Source organism: Gallinula chloropus (genome assembly GCF_964237585.1).
Source record: "Gallinula chloropus genome assembly, chromosome: Z".
Lineage (NCBI taxonomy): Eukaryota > Metazoa > Chordata > Aves > Gruiformes > Rallidae > Gallinula > Gallinula chloropus.
The window spans coordinates 4635571-4656657 of NC_140089.1; the positions used below are offsets into that span (position 1 = coordinate 4635571).

The following is a 21087-nucleotide window of genomic DNA, read 5'->3' on the forward strand; positions in this document are numbered from 1 at the left end:
ACTAAGCATCTGTTTTAGCAGTGCTTTTTCCTGTACATTAAGCTTCAGCGCTGTGCATCTGTAGCACTGTAACTGGAGTCAATAAAAAGTAAACACCGTGTCTAGGCGCTCTTAATCGGCATTTCACAGCTACATTAGCAGCTCTGCCTTCCCCTTGTTCTATCAAAAGCGTACACTTAGGAATGGCAAGGCATTGCTAATATCATCTTTACATCCAGTTCAAAGGAAAAAAATTCAATTTAGGTGCTCCTGCTTCTCCTTGTGTGAAGAACACCCTAAATGTGTTGCGGGTTGCTTGGGTTTATTCTTTGTTTCTTACTCCTGTATCTTTCCTTGGAGAAAAGGAAACCAGGGGATTCCACTGTAAACAGCACACAGCCTTTGCTTTTAATGTCTGTTCATTTCAAATGGATGAATGTGTTAAAATACACTGCATTTTGTGGGGGTACCTTCCCTAACCCCTTCATGCTATCAGATACGGGGCGGGAGGGTACGCGGTGGGAAGGGGGGTACTAGCACCGGCACTTCGGCCAGGTTGCCAGCTCCATTCTTTATTGGCTGATTTGGGTTTCAGAAGGGGAAAAAAAAGAAATCAAACCAAAACCCAGTCTGTATGGTTCTCTCTTGCCACTTGCCACTGGAGACCTACAGCATCACTGTGGTGCATGTGTAGTCACTTTCTGTCCCTCCACTGCTGGGCAGTTTGAGTTGCTGTAACACTGCTGAGTCTTTCTTGCAGCCCATGTCAAGGATTGAACTTTCCAAATTATCTATTTCAGACGTTGAGAAAGAAAGGACTTAATGGCTGTGACAGTCCAGACCCCGATGCAGACGATTCAGTAGGTCACAGCCCTGAGTCTGAGGACAAGTACAGAAAAATTAATGAAGATATTGATCTAATGATCAGCAGGCAAAGATTATGTGTAAGTACTCTGAGCTCCCTTTCATTTTTTTTACTTTCTGATATTTCTCTGAACCTGGCAGGCATTGAACAAGAAAGAAAACAAAGGTTGTGAAAGCCCCGATCCTGACTCCTCTTACGCTCTCACCCCACGCACTGAAGAAAAATACAAAAAAATTAATGAAGAATTTGATAATATGATCAAGAGCCATAAAATACCTGTAAGTACCGAAGGTTAGGTGGCTGTCTGCTGATAACTGCTGCAGTAACAAACCATAACCCTTTCAGTTCTGGCTTCTCAAGGAAAACGTTTCAGCTGGAAACGGGCTTTAATAGCCCAACGTATAATTAAACACTGTGGTCAGAAAAATTCACACAACATATTTTTTTCTTTCAAGTCTCTACATCTGAGACACAGACAATGCCTACCATAGGTGAAACCTACAGAAGGAAGTGAAATATACATATATACATTATATCCACTTGAATTTACAGAACTGTTTTACCACACCACTCACCCAAATTATACCTAAAAAAATAACAATGAAAATCTTTCTCTGTGGACAGGCTAACAAACCCACAGAATACTTTCTGTGGTGATATAGAGAAAACAATGTAGAACTGAAATTCCTTCGTGCGCGGTAATTAGTGCGTTCTGTGCATGTCACTTCAGTTCTCAAGTGTCCCCACTAAACTCAGTTGCAGCACTGAAGGGTTACAGCTACTTGCTCGCTGCACAGAGAAACAGACTGCATGAGAGCCTAATGGTAGGATTCAGACATGTTTGTGTGTTGGGGTGATTTTACAGCTTTATCAGAGAATTTGCTTTGACCTCATCAGCATTTCTTTAATGCTTTAACATGAGCTAAATTTTGTTTTAACCGAGTCGAAATTTCTAACCGTCAGTCATATGCCTTGCCAGATATCTAAGAGAAATAACTCTGCATGTGCTCTTCCGTTTGCACAAGACATACAAGGGGTAAAAACACTTTGTCATTACCTTTAATACTGCATTTACAAAGCCGACAACAGGAATGTGGGGGTTCTTCCAAGTATGCGTGGAAAAGAAAGTAACAAACCCAAAGACTCAGGCAGGTTCAAAGAAACATCTGAATTTGCATAGGTGAAGGATTGCTTCTAGGAGAGATCATTTGGATGTGCTCATTCCTCATTCCCACACATAGGTCGTATGGTTAGCTGCCAAAATGGATGTCTCTATGCCCAGAATTGAGCAAAGGCTCTTCCATAGTGCTAACCAGTTGTGCGTACAGATTCTGATACCAAAGATAAGCGTACCTCTTCAGGGTGCTCTGATTCTGCCTCGTGCACAGTGAGTGTTCTTTCTGTTAATTCTCAGCAGAGAGATCTTCATACAAGTTAGTTACAATTTTAAGAAGTTCTCACATCATGGCAAATATATTTTAGGAGGGAAAACCCCAAAAATGAAAAAGAAATCCCCGAGAGGCCAGAACGGCACCAAATTTGATAAATTAGTATTTGGAAAGGCTGGATTGGGATGCCCAACGTGTATATAAAATATCAAGGAGGAACATACATACATATTCCATCTTTGTTACCTCCCATTTTATTTTCTTAATTTGCACAGCTGGTTTTCTCAGGAATTAAAGAAAAAAGCTGTCATCATGAATTTGGTTTCTCAGGATGGGTCTCAGTTCAACAAACGATGACAGCAACTTTTAGGGTGCCTGCTATAAACTGGAATGCTTAACCCTTTTCCACATCAAAACCTCACCGATTGCCATTCTTTTCCTCTTTGAAGGATGACCTTTGGCTTGTTTATATTCAAAGTGTCAGATTTTTCAATCAGATAGTAATCAAGTTACTTTCCACCTTAAAATTGAGTTTGGGGTGGTCCTTCAAATCCCCTGTTTCTCTCGTGCTACCTGGTTTTGTTCCAACAAAGCAGCAGTTGTTATAACCTTTCCAAATCCTAAGACATGAAAAAAAGAAAATAGAAGAAAAAAAAAAAAACAAAAACCCTTTGCAAAACAACCTCATTCCTGTGGTAATGAGCTGCACCATTTTCGTGACCTCCATAAGCATTTGGGGAAATTGTCTTTTTTTCATAAAACAAGGAAAGTTCTAGGAATTTGAAACATCACAGTTAATCTGAACATAGTACATCACTTTTGTCCTCCCCAAAATTAATGGACTTTCCCTCTGGTTGCTTTCATTAAATTTAACCTTTTGATGTCAAATATAGTCGTACTTCTGCTATTACCTTGGTGATTAACTTGGTTTCCTGAGCTGTATTTTGGGTATAATGTAACTTCCTACCTCGCAGGGATGTTACAAGGTACAATGTATTATCTTTTTGTGAAATTACTTCAGAGATGCTTCAGAGGCACAGAACTGCACAATGTTAGCGTTTCTTTTCATGTAAGACAGGATATCCCTTCTTTGAATACTTCACACGCAGAGCTCAAGGTCTGTGTGCTCCATCAAGCTGCTTACCACAAAAGGAAGAATCAGTGGGTGTTCTCCCCTAATGCAACAGGAGCTCCTTCTCTTGGCATAAGCCGAGATGTGACGGGCAAGATGGAGCTCAAAGCTGGAACATAATGGAGATTTGTCAATATAATATATATATTTTTTATGTACACATATCTTATGTACAATAACATCCAGATCAGTATAACTTCAGGGAAGTCTGAGAAGTTATATCCATTTAGTTGTGATCATCAAAGTTAGCCAAGAAGGTTGGGGGGGGGCAAGAAAGCAAAATTGAACAAAAAGTCACCAAGTCAAGTCATTAAATCACTACTTACAAAATTTATCAGACAATGCGATGCCTGTGCCTGGTCATGTAACAGAGTAAAGCTGCTGCCAAATGAAAACACAATTGGCTCTTGCTCCTAACAGCTAAGGCCAATAATGTTTCCTCAGATAATTTTCTGGGGATAAGTATTTATATTGTTCTGAAACATCTGATAATAATTAGACATTTATTTGTAGTTTTCATAAGAGTGATGAAAGCAGAGGAGACAGAAATAGTCCGCTAGAAGGGAGCTATAAGTATCTCTGTCTCTAAATAAATGAAGGCCTGGTTGAACACGGGTAGGATAAAAACAATATTTAACACAGAACGTTTGGTCCATTAATTTCCAAGGGTTTTGAGTCCCCAGCACTTTGCTTTGCACAACATACCCCAGCTTGAGGAGCACACATCTAACGCGGTGCACGCCATACACTGGCAGTTTCCTCTCAGGTGAGCCATCTGCCCTTCTTGGCAGTTGTGTCTGAAGGAGAAAAGACCGAGGGGAAAATATAAAAGAAAAGAAAGAAAAGCAAAACGTGGCAAGCTGCATAGATGTTACTGTCTGCATTAGCTACATCCATGCTAGAAAATTAGCAAATGGCAAAGAACACAGAAAGGCAGTGGGAGGTTCTTATCTCTGCCTTGAATTGGTGCAACAGTCCCTGGCGTGCTTTTGGCACTGGCCAAATATCGCTCTCCCAGGCAATTTCTTAGCTCTTTTTTTGGTAGATAACCCAGGCCAGGAACAATTCCCGATTGTCAGTTGATTTGTAGTCATGATGTTCCTGAGGTTGAGAAAGCTTGATAGTATGGACATGGACTGCTCAGCGGCCTCAGACGGCCTCAGTTCCAAGGCAAGTTTGATTTACTAACACAGGTGTTACACAAGTACACCACAAGCTTTGGTGTCCATCAAGGCCTAGCTGGAACAGATACACCCCGTGATATACCACCAAGAATGACTAGGAGACCTGCAGTAGGTTGCAGCTCTCACTGAAGGACGTGTAAGACAGTAACAAAATTTCATCAGCCTGTTTGATCCTGGTGTGTGTCCAGAAAACCCTCTCTCTAACCTTTGATACTGAGGAGAAGAAATAAAAACTGCTGTATTCCAGATACAGTGTGCATTGTGCTGCAAAGCAAAGAGTGAGCTGACTTTGCCCTGACAAAACTGACTGTGACGTACTCTGTAAATAGATGTAAGTGTGCCCAGAAAGTATGCAAGATGGTGAAAGTTAAGACATGACTACAGAACATAGTAACTCCTCTTGAAGGGGTTTGTAGAGAGTTGGGAGATGGTCTCTTCAGCCAGGGGATGGGAGATGGGCCAAGGGGAAATGGCCTCAAGCTGCGCCAGGGCAGGGTCAGATCAGATGTTAGGAAAAAATCTTTCACTGAAAGAGTTGGGATGTGGAACAGGCTGCCCAGTGAGGGGGTTGAGTTACCATCCCTGGCTGTGTTTAACGGATGGGTAGATGAGGTACTTAGGGATCTGGCTTAGCATAGGACAGGAACGGTTGGACTTGATGATCTTAAAGGTCTTTTCCAACCGTGTGAAATTAACTAGGTTAAAAAGTATTTTTTTAAAGTGACAAAAGGAAAGCTAAATATCTATTTCAGCAATGTTTGTGTGTTTCGGTGATGACTCCTGAGACTGGCAGCCACAAGAGCCACCAAGACTGGAGCTCTGTGGTGCTTTATGTGAGTAGGAAAAGATCGCAGCCTTTGAAGGGTTTGGTTTGTACGTGGAGGAAATACAGCACATATAGATGGAAGTAGGCAAGCTTTTACAAGCTGGCAAGACCTTCAGATTTGTGTTTCTACCCATGTTTTAATTTTCATAGCTCAGCAGAGATTAGGATTAGGAAACTAAGAAAAATAGAGGCAATATCACTGCTATCAACCATCTGCCCAGGCTCAGAGTGCAGGTTTCACAGATCTCATGACACAGGTGGAGAAGTCACTGTGCACAGTGCTCCCCAGTGGGTGACAGCCTGACATGGGCTGGCACCCAAGCAAGCAGGGTCAAAGACACCTGACAGAAAGATCTCTGCCACAGCCCTGAACGTTGCAATAGCAGGAGACTCCATGTTGACTTACGCGTGCCTCACATCAGCTGGCAGTGAAGACAAGACATCTATCCTCAAATGGCTTCCCTGGATAAAACCTTTCAAAAAGGCAGAAACCACCAGCAGCAGCTGGCTCTGAGCTCCAGGAACACCCATGCATTGAGAGGGACAGATTGCACCTCTGACCTACATGGGATTTGGGAACCACCTGGGTCCTTCTGTGGCCAGTGAAGAGAATGTCTTGCTTCAAAACATACCTTCAGGCTGATAAAATATTTCAGGTTATGCTATGTGAACCTATTTCCAGGGAGCCTAGACCTCAGCCATGACATACACTGGTACTCCTTGTGCTATGTACCTCGTAAATTGTCCTTTGAAAGAGAAGCCACACATGCAGCTGGTGAGCTGGACTTCAACTCTAAAAACATCTGCTGGCAAAAAAAGGGGTGGCATCTGAAAGAAATAAAGAACATACTTCAGCAATAACATTGTTCACCACGAAATAATTTACTCTCTTTTTTTTCTATTTGTGAGACACAAACATCAGTATGTTGCAGGATCCCCACACAGACCCAGCAGCACAAGTATTTTTATCTCCTTACCCACTGAACACACAGATTCCCAAGACACCTCTCACCCCCTTCCCACCTCTACTTAAAACAATCATCTCTGTGGAAAATACATCCCTCGGGGTGCACTTCAGCTTCTTGGCAAAGGAAAGCGAGTCCCAGTGTGTAGTCCCAGCTGGAAGCAATGCCAGCAGGTCTATCCACTCAAGAGCCTTGCCTGATCTCAGTCACTATGTTATGGCCATCTCCCACAAAATCAGGCCACGGGCTATGTAGAGGGTTTCAGAGCCAAATTAATACCTTGAAACATGTCCCAGGGCATTTGTGTGATGTATCCTTCACACCATACCCTGAACTAAAACTTTTCTGTGTGTTTCACTGGTTCGGTCAGAGTGATTCTTCCATATTTAGAGAAAAATCCTGTCTGCCCTGAGAAAGGAGAGAAGACCAAAACCAAGACAAAACAAAAACAAAACAAAAAAGAAAAATAGAAAAAACAAAAACACCCAACCCAACTCAAGGGATAACTGTAATTTGATGGCCAGTGCTGTAATACGTGGGGCACAGCCAGCAGCTCTGGCCAGCCCGAGAGGAGACGTGTGGGTGGCACAAGGTCAGGGTGCCTCTCTTGCCTGACACAGCAGATTATATGTCCGGCTCTCCACGTACTCCTTCCAGGTCCCTGAAGACTTAGCAGTGCTATCAGCTGTAGATGACAAAATTAAAACCCCTGATTTCCTCCCTCTGAAGATGTCACAAAACCAGCTTGAAGAAAGATTTTTAATGGGTTCATACTCTCGAAGCTCACAAGAGATTTTAATGGCTAGTAAGGTATTTTAAGGGGTACACTGTTTGCATTCAGGTATTTGAATGTCTAAAATTCTGTCAGGTAATTCTGCAAAAGTTTTCTTCACAAAGAAATGAATTCTTTTCCAAAGTGAATTAAATGTGGAGTTCTAATGTATTTGTGTGCCACCAGATTAATGAATTTTAGAGAAATGCAGTCAACTGCCACCCAAGAAATCTCCAAACTATAAACCCACCAACTAACCAAGAAATCCCGAGTTGGGTTCTCTAAGAGCACAATGAGAAACACATATTGCATTCCCTTATGCCCTCTGTGAGAGTGGTCCTTGATTTGGTTCTTTTTCAAAAGGGATTCCTGCAAAGGAAAACAACTCAGAACAAGGTCCTGCCTTAAAATATGAAAATGATATATTGCAAAGACGTCACCAAACACCACCACTGACCCCCCACCAAAAAAGAGGGGGGAGGCAAAAAAACCCTACAAAAACCCCAAAGACCGTTGTGTATCCACAGTTCTTATTTTTGCTGGGTGTCCCTGAGTAGAACTTTGTTTCTCTCCAGGCCCTCCAAGCTGAGACAGAACCTTTTAAAAAAGTAATTTACTGTGTTGGTGCCTTTAACGTGATTTGGGATCGTTCCGGTTGCTAAAGCAACATAAGCTGAAATTAAAGCTTTCTCTTTCGCATTGCACACCTTCTAATTTTTTCTCCATGCAATGAAGTCATCATAATCACGTACCTTTGCTCTTGCAGTCATCTGTGACACTAGATTAAGATATCACCAGTGAACAATTACAACTTCATGGAACGAAAGAAAAAGAAAATTAAGCCTGATAAACTAGGGGGTTTTGTTTTCAAAAAAAAAAAGAAAAAGTGGGAAAAAATATTTCCAGTGAACGTGCAAACTGCATTAAAGGAAGATGGGATCACGATTTGAAAAATCGTATTTAAAAACCTTGGTAACTCTTTTGAAACTCTTCTCTTGGCTCTTGGGGAGGGGGAGGGGTGGGTGCGTAAATATTTTAACCACCAACTACAAAATATTTGAACTAAATATAGTGTAACTGTGTGTGAAGGCTGTTGTGCTTCTGTACTATTCTCGTCTTTGTTTCCCTTTTTTTTTTTTTATTTTCACTCATACAGGCTGTTCCACCACCAAACTTTGAGATGCCAGTTTCTATCCCAGTGTCCAACCACAACAGTTTGGTGTACAGTAACCCAGTCAGCTCACTGGGAAACCCCAACCTTTTACCGCTGGCTCATCCTTCTTTGCAAAGAAATAGCATGTCTCCTGGCGTGACACATCGGCCTCCGAGTGCAGGTAACACAGGTAGGCTCCGTTCAGTCCCTTTAAATGCTCCTTTCCTGGTGCCCCTAGGTCACTATAAGCTGAGCTCTGGGAAACAAAACCCTCTCTTTTTTTACCAGTCATAACAGTTTGTCCAAAAATTGCTGTATTGAAAAATCAAAAGAAGAGCCAAAGGGGTTTCTGTTCCCAGTTTAGAAAATAAATTTAAAGAAAAAAAAAAAAAGTTCTAGAAAAAAGCTGAATATTGACAAAGGTTAAAGGAAATCAATAAAGGATAAAAGGGCAGACAATTTGCTGTTTCATAAAAAGACAGCTTGTCTACTTAACTCATGCAGGAACTCCCTATACCATAAAGCTTAAGGGGCAGGGGAGAAAAACGCAGCCAATGCAAACAAGTTGAAACCAGAGAAATAGGACACTCGTTATGACTTAAACCATCAGTATTGAGGCTAAAGGCAGAATTTGCTATTATCTATGCATTCACAGGTTCCTTCCTGTTAGCAGAGCTCCATACTGGAGCGCCTTGTGCAGGGAGAGGCTGTGCTTTGCTCTGGTGACGATGAGGGCTCACCTCTGAATAGGATAAATGGGGATTAAGTTAATTCAATCTGTCTGGCTGAAGATCCTTAAGTACACCGGGTTCAAAGAACCATTTCAGATCCCCGAGCGTGAAGAGGAGGGGTTTTTTTTTCAATCCTTCAGCCTGAATGCCTGTGAAAGGCTGAGGAAAAGAAATTAAAGGCTACGCAAGCATACGTTGTCGCTTCTGAGTTGCGTTCCCATATGGGAATTTAGAGCCTCTTCCTCCCATTCCTAAGTGGAAGCCTTTGCTTTCCTGACTAATGCTGAACCGAAGGTAGTTCAGCAGACTACTGTGCCTGGCTTTCAGATGCAGCTTATTTTCCATGTGCTGTGGAAGTATGGAGATAACATCATGAAATCTTGCCCACAGCGCAGTTTTGGGTACTTTTTTTCCTGGGAAGGCGGGTACTTTGCAGGGGTAACATTAAGCCTTGCCATTTTTCTGGCTTGTGGGGTGGCTGTTGAAGGAGAACAGTGGTGGGCTCTGGAGCAGGCCGTTTGAAGTTAAATGTTTTAGAGTGCTTGCCTGTTGTAATTTATCGTGCTCATCTGTAGTATTTCGTTTCAACCCCGTAGGTGGCCTGATGGGTGGGGACCTCACTACCGGTGCAGGCACCAGTGCAGGTAAAGAGAAGAGAATTTACATTTATTTTTATAAGTGAACAAAGGATTTCCTTCAAGCTCAAATAGCTCCTCCGTACGGGAGGTGGGATGTTAGAAAGTGATCTGCATCAGTTTATTTCCCGTAGCTGGGGTGTGGGGAGTTGGTATTTGTGCTTCCCTTTTCAGTAGGAAGAGGCTTGTTTTCAGCGATGCCTAAAAACCTCGCACCTCCACAAAAATTCCATGGGTGCAAATCTCTGTTTTCCTTTCCATAAAAAACTTCTGGGGCCGTTGCATAGGCCCCCCCTGCTCAGGCAAAACTTCCACCGAGGCCAGGGTCTGAAGTGCCTTCATCCTTTTTTAAGCCACGGGGAGCTTCTCCACTGACTTCAGTGGAATTTGGGTTTAATTTTATGAAATCAAGATTTGGTTATTGAGTCTTTCACGAGACTGCAATCTACCAAGCACAGATTTGATGTCAAGCCCCTGCTTTAAGACCGTTGCTAGTCAGCAAAATCTGTTAGCATTTACTTAAATAATCAGTAATTAACTTAAGCTTAGTTTTATGTGTTTACTTAAGTGCTTTGGTACACAACAGGGAAAGGATTTTCAAAATACCCAGGCAGAGAAAAAGATTAGCCCCTTCAGCCCTGCTCCCATAGAGAGCTGTACGGGCTGAGGTCTGTGTTATCAAAGCGATGTTGTCAGAGTAGTCCCCTTTGCTCAGTGAACTCGGTTGGTTTGTTAGCAATGTCAGCAATGTTGCATTATTACAAATACAGATTACAAAAGACAATGGCAAGATTACTGTTTCACTTTGAGAAGTAAACACATATGTTCGAAGAAAATAAGCTGAGTGGTAAAACGTGGAGCACATCCAATTTTGCTGGGTGAGCTGCTTTCAGAAAGAGCTGTATGGAAAAATAGTTGGAAGATCTATTTTGTGCCCCACAGAACAAAGCTGCTATATATTCTGATGCCATCTCATAAAATTACTTATTAAGATGTCCTGGATATAGTGATTTTTTGGGTTGTTTTTTTTTTTTCTCTTGGCTGTTCTCAGCCTGTGTTTGACCACACCCCCCCCTTTTATCTTCACGTGTAGATGAGTCACAGATGTTTGTGTGATGCATTTGTAATAAAATTGAAGGCTCACAGCGTTGTATCAGAAAGGCAATTAGGCACACACTGAAGCTTTTGAGGGGTCATTTTGTATTAATTTCAGAGTAGGGAAGGCAGACCATGGAGATTTAGCTATTGGTCTCCTTTATTCTCAACCCTCCCCCCCCCCCCCCCAAAAAAAAACCAACAAAAAACCAAAGAGAGCGTGATAGAAAATTACAGTTCTGTTCATTATCTTTAGCTAGCCTGTGAAACGCAGCTAAAGAAGGATTTGTCCTACCCATGTTCAGATTTCATCTTAACTTCAACCTCATGTGTAGTAGAAACTTCAGGAAGGGCTGTGGGGGGGTGGGGTGGGGGGGGAAGACGACTGAGATGGGAAATTGATTGCCCTGTGAAGGGGCTCCCTCTTATGGCTCATGGAGAAATATCATTGACTGTTCCTGCTAGAAGAGGCTGGAAAGCAAGTGTTAGGGGCGGCAATATTTTCCTTTGCAAGTCACACATGCTAAAATAAAAGTTCTTCTATACATGCATTTGGCCTAATAATCCTTGATCTTAATAAAATCTGTAAATCAATATGCCAGTGGAAAAATTTATATTCTTTCTAAATGCTTTTCTTTTTTTTGTCTTGGAAATATATTAAAAACATATATAAGCATAGGAAGAGGAATAGCTTGATTATTTGCTCATGAATTAAGACTCTGCATTTCCTGGGTGCAGTGTTATGCATTAAGCTCTCAAGCAGTGTAACTTTGGAGTAGGCAATTGATTTGAGGGGCATATATATGAGGGGCATTGCTAGGAATGTTTCATAAATATTTAATTGTATGAATAGTCTTTGTTCTTTATCTGGCAATAAGAACTTTAAACACCATTAAAGAAGTGTTTTCCAAATCTCTTAAACGCAGAGCAGTAGGAAGAATTTGATACAGGGCTGAAGGAAGATGAAAAGGTCACTATAAGGTTGAATCCTCTGTCTTAGTTGCATCATTCCACAATGGCACTATTTTGGACAGTCGTCTTTCTTTAGGGCGCAGGAGAATCAACATCAAAAGTTCTCTTTGTTCATGGATCTTCACAAGAAACAGAGACCTCTGTGTTTTTCTTCTGTTTGGCATCTAGAAGCTGGTAGCATGATCGTGTGGTTTAATCTGTTGGGGTTCATATTTCTGGCCAAATTAGAACATTATGAATTTGCATTTTTCTGCAGCATCCAAAAATAGCATATATTCAAAATAACATACTCAGAGAAGAAGAGCCTGAGGAGTTTCATTTCTGCCATTATAAAATGAAACTACTTTTGCTTGCTAACGCCAGGCCTCAGTTTCGGCACTACTCTAACAAATTGCATTACAACAAATTACATTATAACTGCAATATCAGAAGTGGAAAAGGAATAATAGTTAAGGCTGTGTTTTGAGAAGTATGTTATTTTGTTGGTTTGGATTATTTCAAGTAATAACCCTGAAATCATCCCGCAATTTAGCTTGGGAGGCGACCCAAGACGTAAATAGAATTTTTAAAAGCTGACCATTTTTTTTTATTATTATTACTCTACACAACTAAATACCGTCAGTGGTATTTCTAAGTTAAACCAAGGTTATCTCAGGTTTGGTAAAGTAAATTTGTTCTTAGCCAAACACTGATTGAATAGTTTCTGTCATGTGATACCAGCAACTGCCAACAAAATTGGAGTGAACTTCACATTTAGTATAGTTGCTAAATTATAAATGCAGCAATGTCTTTGGCACTATTCTCTCAAACCAGACGCTTTTGACTGAAACAAGAACTTCTTGGACCAAAGTCAGTATGGTCTAAAACCACTCTAAATTGCTCCATGACTAAAATGAGGAATAAGTGACAAGTTTACCTGTTGACATAAGAGAATTTGTTAAGTTCTTCTAGTTTTTAGGGATCAAAGACTTTAACAAAAGAGCTTACCAATTTCTTGGCCAGAAATGAATAATGTCCACAAAGTTTTTACTGTAAATTATCTGATCAAGTTTTATTCACTGGCTGAATAGTCGTGTTGAAAGCCTGATAAATGATATCTTTAAAAATCTTTCAATAATTTTAAAATCAAAATACAACAATATTGGAAGGGTGTTTTTCTCTGCATCCGTGCCCTAAACCTTAGATTTTCAAACTCGGTCATACTTTTAGATTGAGTTATATTTTTCAATTTTTGTATGGCTTTCAGATTATGGCATTTTTTATTCTATAATTAAATTTTCTTTTGAATGGAATAAGCCCATCTAAATCAGCAGAATTTCTTTACACTTTAAACCACTAATTATAGTGGTTTAAAAAGCATCAATCTCAAATTTTAAATCCATGATGGGTATAGTGAAAAATATGCTCACTTAAATTGTTTATTCACTTTCTGTAATTTCTTTGTTTCCCTATTTGATGTACTGCCTCCATCTTGGCATTAATATTAAACTAAAGGAGCAGGTTACTCAAAAGTGCTTGGGACTCTACAAAGGCTGTCAGTGGGACTGCATGCTTGTTCTCTTTAAGTTGAGCATCCCATTCTTTAAAATCATTAGAAACTGAAAAGATTGTTGCACAATTTGAAAATTTCATCTCATATCTTTTTAACAACTGAATCCTCTATTTACCTATAAAGCAACAGCTAGTCATTTCCTTCTGGAAATTAACCACAAGCCAACAGTCACCTTGTCATCTTATGAGGGCTGAGGACCTGGATCTGCCAGCCAATATCATAATTTGCTAGGCCTTTCCTGCTCCTTTTTCTTCTCTTGGTCATGTACTGAGTGTGGATGAATGCATTATATACACTACTAGTATTTCAAGCCACATAGGAGTCTATGTAATAGTAGGGTGGTTGGGTTTGGGTTGGGTTTTTTTTGTTTTAATTTAAAAGCCCTGAGGGTAGTGGCAATCTGGATTGTATCATCTCAAAAAAGAGTGATTTACTGAAAAGAAGCAATCTGCCCAAATAAGCCTACAAGCAGTACCAAAAGTAAGCAAAGATTTCAAAGGTAACTAGTTCCATTAATGTCTTAGCGAAACTATAAATTTAAATAAGCAAACTAATACTAAAAAATAAAATTTAAAAAAAAAAAACATAAAGACCCAAAAAAGGTTACATAAATATTCTCTACTGTGCCCTGAAATCGTGCTTGGCATCGTCAAGATAACTCTTAGGCTACAAGCGTGGAGCATGTTAAATAAACAAGTGAGCTTAGAACAATGATTCCCAAACCACAGTTTATGGGCAACCTGTTAGGACTGGGTTTGCCAGGGGGAGCATCATGAGGCATTTCCCTTCCCCTAGTACTCGATGAGTGAAGTCGACCGCAGACCCCTGGTCCAAAGATTGGGCAAGATGCGGTACAAAAGTATAGTAAACAATAGTTCCTGTCCAAGGAAGTTTACAATCCAAAAGAAAGAACATGCAGTCATTCATAACAGAGTTTGTGATGCAATAGTGCCAAATCCAAACAATAAGAAATCATAAACTGGCAGGTTGGCTTAAAACCACGGCGAGGGATAAGAAATTAGAAACACAACAGCTCTCCATTCCTTTTCCCTTTTTTTCCACTCATGTTACGCTATTAAGTTTTCCTTTTTCCAAGCTCTCCTCCATATAAGGAGGATGTACACTCATTTTTTCCAGTGTTTCAAGGGAAGTACCCGCAGGTAGGAGATCTGCAGTAGAGCAGGAAGAGCACCAGAACTTGCTTGGCTGTTCTAATACACAGTATGAAGGAGATGGGCTATTTAACAGTAGCTAAATTTCGTATCTGTACAGGCAGTCAACACAAGCCTTTCCAAAATAAAAGTCCTATTTCTGCCCTAAGCAACTGATCTGTTCTATACAGCTTATTCAGACTCATCATGCAGGTAAAAATCACGTCAGTGAAACTTTGCATTCAAAGGAGAGATGCTGCTGTCCGTGTAAAAACAGTAAAAAGCTTGCAATGGGTGTCATACAGATGCTGGAAGCACGTATTTTCAGCTAACTTGTGTGGCCTCTTACCAATTAAGAGATACCCATAAGCTCATTCTGATAGGACCTCAATGGAAATCTGTGAAAATTTGGCCTTTATTAGGCTCCCATCGGTTGTGTTAGTGTTGACTTAGTAAGTTATTTAGTTATTCTCCCTCTCATCATCTCTCTAATCATCAGTGTCTCAATATTTGTATTTATAAAAAGACAGCTTGAAAGGATTGAAAGGGAGAAAGCCCCGAGTTCACATGTAATGAACAACTAAGTGAGTCATACAAACTGTGTTTCTTTGTAAGTGAGATTTTTAAAGACAGGCGTGATTGACTCCTTTTTCTTTATGACAAGCGGTTTCGAATGTGCTGCAGGAATAATTTGGATTCCTTAGGTAGAATCCCTTCCCTAGCGAAGCCTGTGGTGGTTTTATGCTTCACCTCAGTGAGACAGGGATTTCACAGGGGTTTTGTTTGCTCGTTTTGGCTCATAAAGACTCTGTGCTGTTTCCTGTCGCACGCTGCTGTCCATATTCTTGTTTGAATTCAGAAAATACAGGAGAAGTCCTTGCAAACTAGGAAACATCTGGATCTCATGCCTGCCCTGTGTCTTGAAAGAGATAGTTGATGCCTCCTGGAATGACCACAATGGCTTTGCTCTGAGACAGAAAGCAAGAAATGTGTTTAAACTCTTGAAGCTGGGACTGCAGCCACACGTGGAAGCTCCTGGCAGGATTAAGTTAATGTGACCCCCCTGCCCTTTAACTTTAAACACAATTCCCCAATTAAGATATTCAATCCGCAGCTTCCATTTGTTTTCCAAATCTCCCACGAGCTGATTTTTCCTTTGATAAGAGTTGGAACAGTCTCCCAGAAATAAAAGCCAGAGGAGGCAGGGACGGCTTAGTGATCTCTCCTTTGCCACTGCTTAAATTTCCAAACAAATCTAAGTGGTATTATCTATGTGCAGAGCACTTTCCTTTTCTGTCTATGTCTGCCCTGGTAACATTGCTAAGTTTAAAACATGCTTATATATCATTTGTGTTTAATGAATGTAATCCTGAAGCTTTCATGACATCAAATCTTAAATTACGCATTGTTAATAGTTGTGCATTTATCAAAAACTCAACATTTTAGCTACATGTGTGTGGAAAAAAATGTTAGAATTTATTTCTAAAATTTCCTTGGGGAGACAAGAAAGAGCATTTTCAAATAACGTGTTGAGTTAATAATTGGACTTGCTTATTGTCTTGAAATATTTTTAACTACAAAAGCTTTTTTCCCCAAAAATGATAGTTGTTTTCAAACACACACACACAAAAAAAGGAAATTATTTGACATCAGCAAATAATTTGTTGAGAGCAGATGACTTATCTGCTCTTACTCAGGCAGCCAGGACGAGAATGAAGTCTTCTACCTTTCCCAGGCTCATATCTTTTCTCTATCTTCAGAGCAGCTTGCATTTTTCAGTAATGTAGTTTTCCCTCTAACAGAAGTAGGGGAAGACACTTCTAAATGACTCTCTGGTCCCTGACATCTTGTTTGGACCTTAAAAATGACAACACATGGGAATAAAGTTCTGGTGCTCAATGTGCAGCACCCATGTGTTTGAACTACTGATGTGTTACAGCTATAAAGCACAACACTGAAGACCCCAGTGGAATGGATCCTGGATCCTGGATCATCACCTAGACCTTGGGTCCAAGATCTACATCCAAGCAGGCCTTGGATCATTTATTGCTCTGCTTCTATGCTGAGCAAAACAGGAAGGAATCACAGAATTACAAGGTTGGAAAAGACCTTAAAGGTCATCGAGTCCAACTGTCCCTGTCCTATGCTAAACCATATCCTCAAGTACCTCATCTACCCTTTTTTTAAACACATCCAAGGATAGTGACTCCACCCCCACCCTGGGCAGCTTGTTCCAGGCCCTGACAACTCTTTCAGGGAAGATTTTTTTTCCTAATATCTGACCTGACCCTGCCCTGGTGCAGCTTGAGGCCATTTCCCCTTGTCCCATCTCCTGTCCCCTGGCTGAAGAGACCATCGCCCACCTCTCTACACCCTTCTGTCAGGTAGTTGTAGGCGGTGATAAGGTCTCTCCTCAGCCTCCTCTTCTCCAAGCTGAAAGAAATAAGGCTGACCATCCTTTACAAAAGAAGAGCACTCCCCCTTTTCCCAATGTACAAGGAATTAATGACAGACCATCACTGCCTATGTGATACACCCCTGTTGCAAAACTTGCAAGGGCAGAGAGTCCAGAGATGTGCTGAAATACCTGCCTGCAGCTTGTGAAACCTAATTGCAGTAAGAAAAGATTTTGAAGGGTTGGTCACAGTTCCTTATGTGGCCAACCACCTTTACGCTCATTTTCTTAAGGTGTGAACTCCTGGAGTAAAGCGGGAGGAAACTTAGTGCAAAAACTACTTTAGAGAGATTTAAATGTGTGTCTTATTTAAATATGGGTCTTATTATAGCAACAAAACATAACCGCAGTGTTAGAGACCGGGCTAGTTTGCCATGTACTTAGTTATGCACTTGACTCAGCAGTAAAGTATTTGCATGAAGTCTAATGGCCTGTGATAAACAGGTCAGGTTTCTGTTCTCATGGTCTTTCATTCTACATCTAAATAAACTCATCTATTTCTCCATTTGGCTGAAAGAGCATCTCAGATTTCTAGCCTCCAATTTCGTGGCAAGTCCTTAGGATCTCCAGAAATGTATTTCGCAACGTGCTGTGTGTTGTTAAGTGGCCAAAGTGCCACTTCTTTACTTTCAGCTTCTGCCTGAGAAGCATCCTCTCTGTCCTGAAGGAAATGCGAGCCCAGTTGCTGCAGTATGGGGTACACATGCCCTTTTTCAGCAATAGTTGCGTGCACCTGCAAATCCTCCACATAGAATAGATTGTAAGGATGATCCAAATATAATATGGCACTAGCCCAAGGGTTAGAAATAATTTTGACTACTTCATCCATGCAAACAGTTCATTAAAGTAGCTGGCAGTACTCGACATGAAGATTTGAAGAGGAAAGAGTTGGCTTTGAATTTTTTCATGCTGATGAACACGCCACCAGGACACCCCACAGAGGAGGCAGGGGGCTGGGGGCAGCTGGGGGCCAGGAACCAAGGGGGCTTCCTGCAGATAGCAGGGCAGGGGGGTTGCAGTCAGGACCCCAGACAGTGAGCCAGGCAAGTGAGGGGGCTGCCAGAGACAGAGCCAGCCTCAGGCATTGGGCACCAGGCATCCAGCCAGGATGTCAGCCCATGGGTGTGGGTCTGGATCAGGCCCAGTGAGGGGAACAGTATGACTGGTTAGAGGACTGTTAATGGCACTAAACACAGTATTTCAGTGATTCCCAAATACTGGCTTTTTTTTTCCCCAGCACAGGACAACTGTCATGCCACTAGAGCTCTTTACATAGCTTTAGACCTAAAGACTGAGAACTTCCCATTAACAATTAAACATCCTGCATGGTGAGAGTGAGATACCAACTTAGTCATATTGTGGTAGGATTCTCTGCCTTCTATTTACATTCTTCCTAAATGGTTGATTCCTAAAGCTATAACAAGGAGTTGTACATTTTCTCCTCATTCTCCTCCTCTTTTTCCAAATGTCTATGCCTTCACAGCACTTCCAGCCTATTTCCATCCAAAAATCTGATATTTCACAAGGTGCTTGAGAGTCCTTTCACACGAAGTCAGTAGGTTTTATGTACCACAGCTGTCTGAGTTGGCTCCCAGTAATTCAGTAAGGAAGGTCCATTAGTGTGATGTTGTGGGAACGGGCAGCTACTTTAACATAAAGACTTTCTTTTTTCTGGGCAACCATGCCTACAAATTGGTTTTCTCCCACCACCTGCAGTTAGTAGAGGTCGTGTACTGTGAAATGACTAGCGTGTAACACGTGAGTAAGAACATTCAATTATCTCTTTTTAAAATTATGTTTAGGTGAACACCAATACATCTTCCTGGCATTAGTGCTTTATTACTGGTACCTGCTTTGTTTGGGCAGTAAACCATAAGATGCTCCAAAAGCGTACAGGCATTTCAAAAAAAATTTACAAGAGAAGAGGGACCTTTTCATTGCCTTTCAATCACTTTTAGGAACAACTACCGTTCATCCAGAAAATGAACTGAGTGAAGAGTGCAAAACTGGGCAAAAATTTAGCAAAATTTGTATTACCTAATCGATATTTTTACATATATTTTGAAGTGGAGGTAAATTCTAGCACAGTCGACTCTTTTGTATTTATAGATTCACTCTAAATTTAACATTCTCTCTGAGAGGCTTGGCGATCAGTCATAATGTCATGTATAGGGGATGTACATTTAACATAACCCAGTAAGAAGCAGGAATGCTCCATGAAATTGACTGTACATATTATTCTTGGAAGAATTACGGTAATTTCCGCAAGAGCTTACACTTGTTGGAAACTTGAAATGACCGTTAATATTTATTCAGACTCCTTTGAGATTTTGAAAGCTCTTTTCCTACTAAAAGGAAGGGGAGTTGGGCGTCCCAGTTTCCTAAAGATCTTGTACATTCTTAACCCCCGTGGTCAGTGAAAACAATTAGAGTAAATGAAAGAGTGATCAAAGAAAATACATAAAAATTTTGTTCTTACAGGATTACCATAGAGGTGTGGGGTGGTTTTTTTTTTTCATTCAGTATATTTTTGCATCTTTGAAACCAAAAATTAAAAAGAAATATGGACATGACAGGTTCAAAACCCCAAGAAATCAAAGTACAAAAAATTTCCAGTTTTTCAAGACCTCGAATCATGACAACCCTGTTCAAGAATGTTGAGAGATGATACAGAAATAAATTACTCTTTCCTCATTTGTGTTACCTTAGCACATGGAGAGTTTTCTGGCTTAAGTGCTCAATACAGAATTATTGTCCTAATTCAGTATATCAATAATTGCACTGGCTTTGCAAACAGCGATGACCAAAGATACAGGTATGGTACAGGTTTTACTAATGGGCGATGAGAGAGGGGAAGCAAACTTTGCTCTCTGTCCTGTCCTGAATAAACTTACACCCTACTCATCCCCTTAAATTCTGGAAACATGGAACCGCCATTTAACATAGTAGTACATGAATATATAACATAATTTTCTACGAGTAAACGAAAATTTATCTTTTTTCTTTAATAATTCTTCCTGACTGACTAACTACTGCTGCACAAAAATAACTTTTCTGGGTGTTTTTTAAAAGTGATGTGGCAGGGATTAATCATGCAGTCTGTACTTGGACAGAATTCCTTCTAGAGTCAATGGCACTTGCGCCTAAATGCAGAATGTGGGAACGTGCCCAAGAAGAGCATTCTATGCTCAGAAAGCATTTGTCTTTATATTCTGCCATTAGTCCAAATACAAAGTCTGGCACTCTACTTCATGACACGTGCTGCTCCACTAGTTCTGTCTAGAAACAAGCTCTTTTCTTTGTAAAATATTTTTACTCTTTCAAGTCAGTATCTCAAACAACAAGGGGAAAAATAATTTTCTCTGAAAACTTCTTGAATTGAAAATGTTGTAAATTTACAAATTCTGACATATGCCCTTTAAAACTTGTGCATCTACTGTTTTTATTTTCATTATACATCACAAGCTATATCCGTAATGTTTAAAAATGTTCTATTCCAGCAAAAATATGGCTTTTAACCAAATAAAAATGTAAAGCCAACTTGCTCTAAAATCCATCTGTTTTTCATTTTCTTATAATCTATAATCAGGAAATCCATTCATACATGACATATAATTTTTGCGCTTTCAAGTGGATAGAGGAATGCGATGTTCTGCATAGAGTCACATCTAAATTGATAATTGTCCAGGCAGAGTGTAATTTTAAAGTATAGGATGAAGGAAGGTTTAATTTGTATATTAGACATCTTATACATTTTTTTTATATATATATATTATTTTTTTTGCCTCTGAATGTAAATGAGGCCATTCTCTTCAGCGGATTTATCTGAAGGTGGGACAGCTGCCTCAGAGCAGGCCACAGCTTTCTGAGTAAAAAGGATACGGTTTAAAGAGCTGGTTTAAATGCAGGCTCTTCTTAGCTGCAAACCACACGCCTGCATTCATCATTGGTTTTCAAATGATGGGTTTCTGTGCCGTTGGTTTAAGGTCCACAGTCCTACATTCCTGAATCCACATTATACCAAAAGAACAACAATTTGGTGGCTGGAAAGAGGAATGGTTATTATATGGCTCCAAAATGCTAGCTGGCATAATATGCCATGAACAGCAGAAATCTGCTGGTAAAGAGAAGATTGCAGCAGCTCTTTAAAAATAATTCAATGTTCTAAAAATATAAACGTTAAGAAATGTTAGTGCCGTTCAAAACGCTTGACATGGGTAGGTAAATAATAT

The 21087-nt window shown here is 40.4% G+C and overlaps 1 protein-coding gene across 13 annotated transcripts in view; it reads left to right on the forward strand.

The window, feature by feature from the left end:
- MEF2C (myocyte enhancer factor 2C) overlaps positions 1 to 21087 on the forward strand; it is a 139721-nt gene that overhangs the window by 103747 nt on the left and 14887 nt on the right. For 8 of the 13 annotated variants that reach the window (XM_084278344.1, XM_084278347.1, XM_084278339.1 and 5 more), the window contains 4 exons: positions 780 to 839; positions 985 to 1122; positions 8268 to 8454; positions 9592 to 9639. In XM_084278344.1, the coding sequence (XP_084134470.1) occupies positions 780 to 839; positions 985 to 1122; positions 8268 to 8454; positions 9592 to 9639 (433 nt within the window). Of the gene's footprint in view, positions 1 to 779; positions 924 to 984; positions 1123 to 8267; positions 8455 to 9591; positions 9640 to 21087 lie in introns of all 13 variants that reach the window. The other 5 variants (XM_084278351.1, XM_084278342.1, XM_084278340.1 and 2 more) reach the window with 3 other exon arrangements.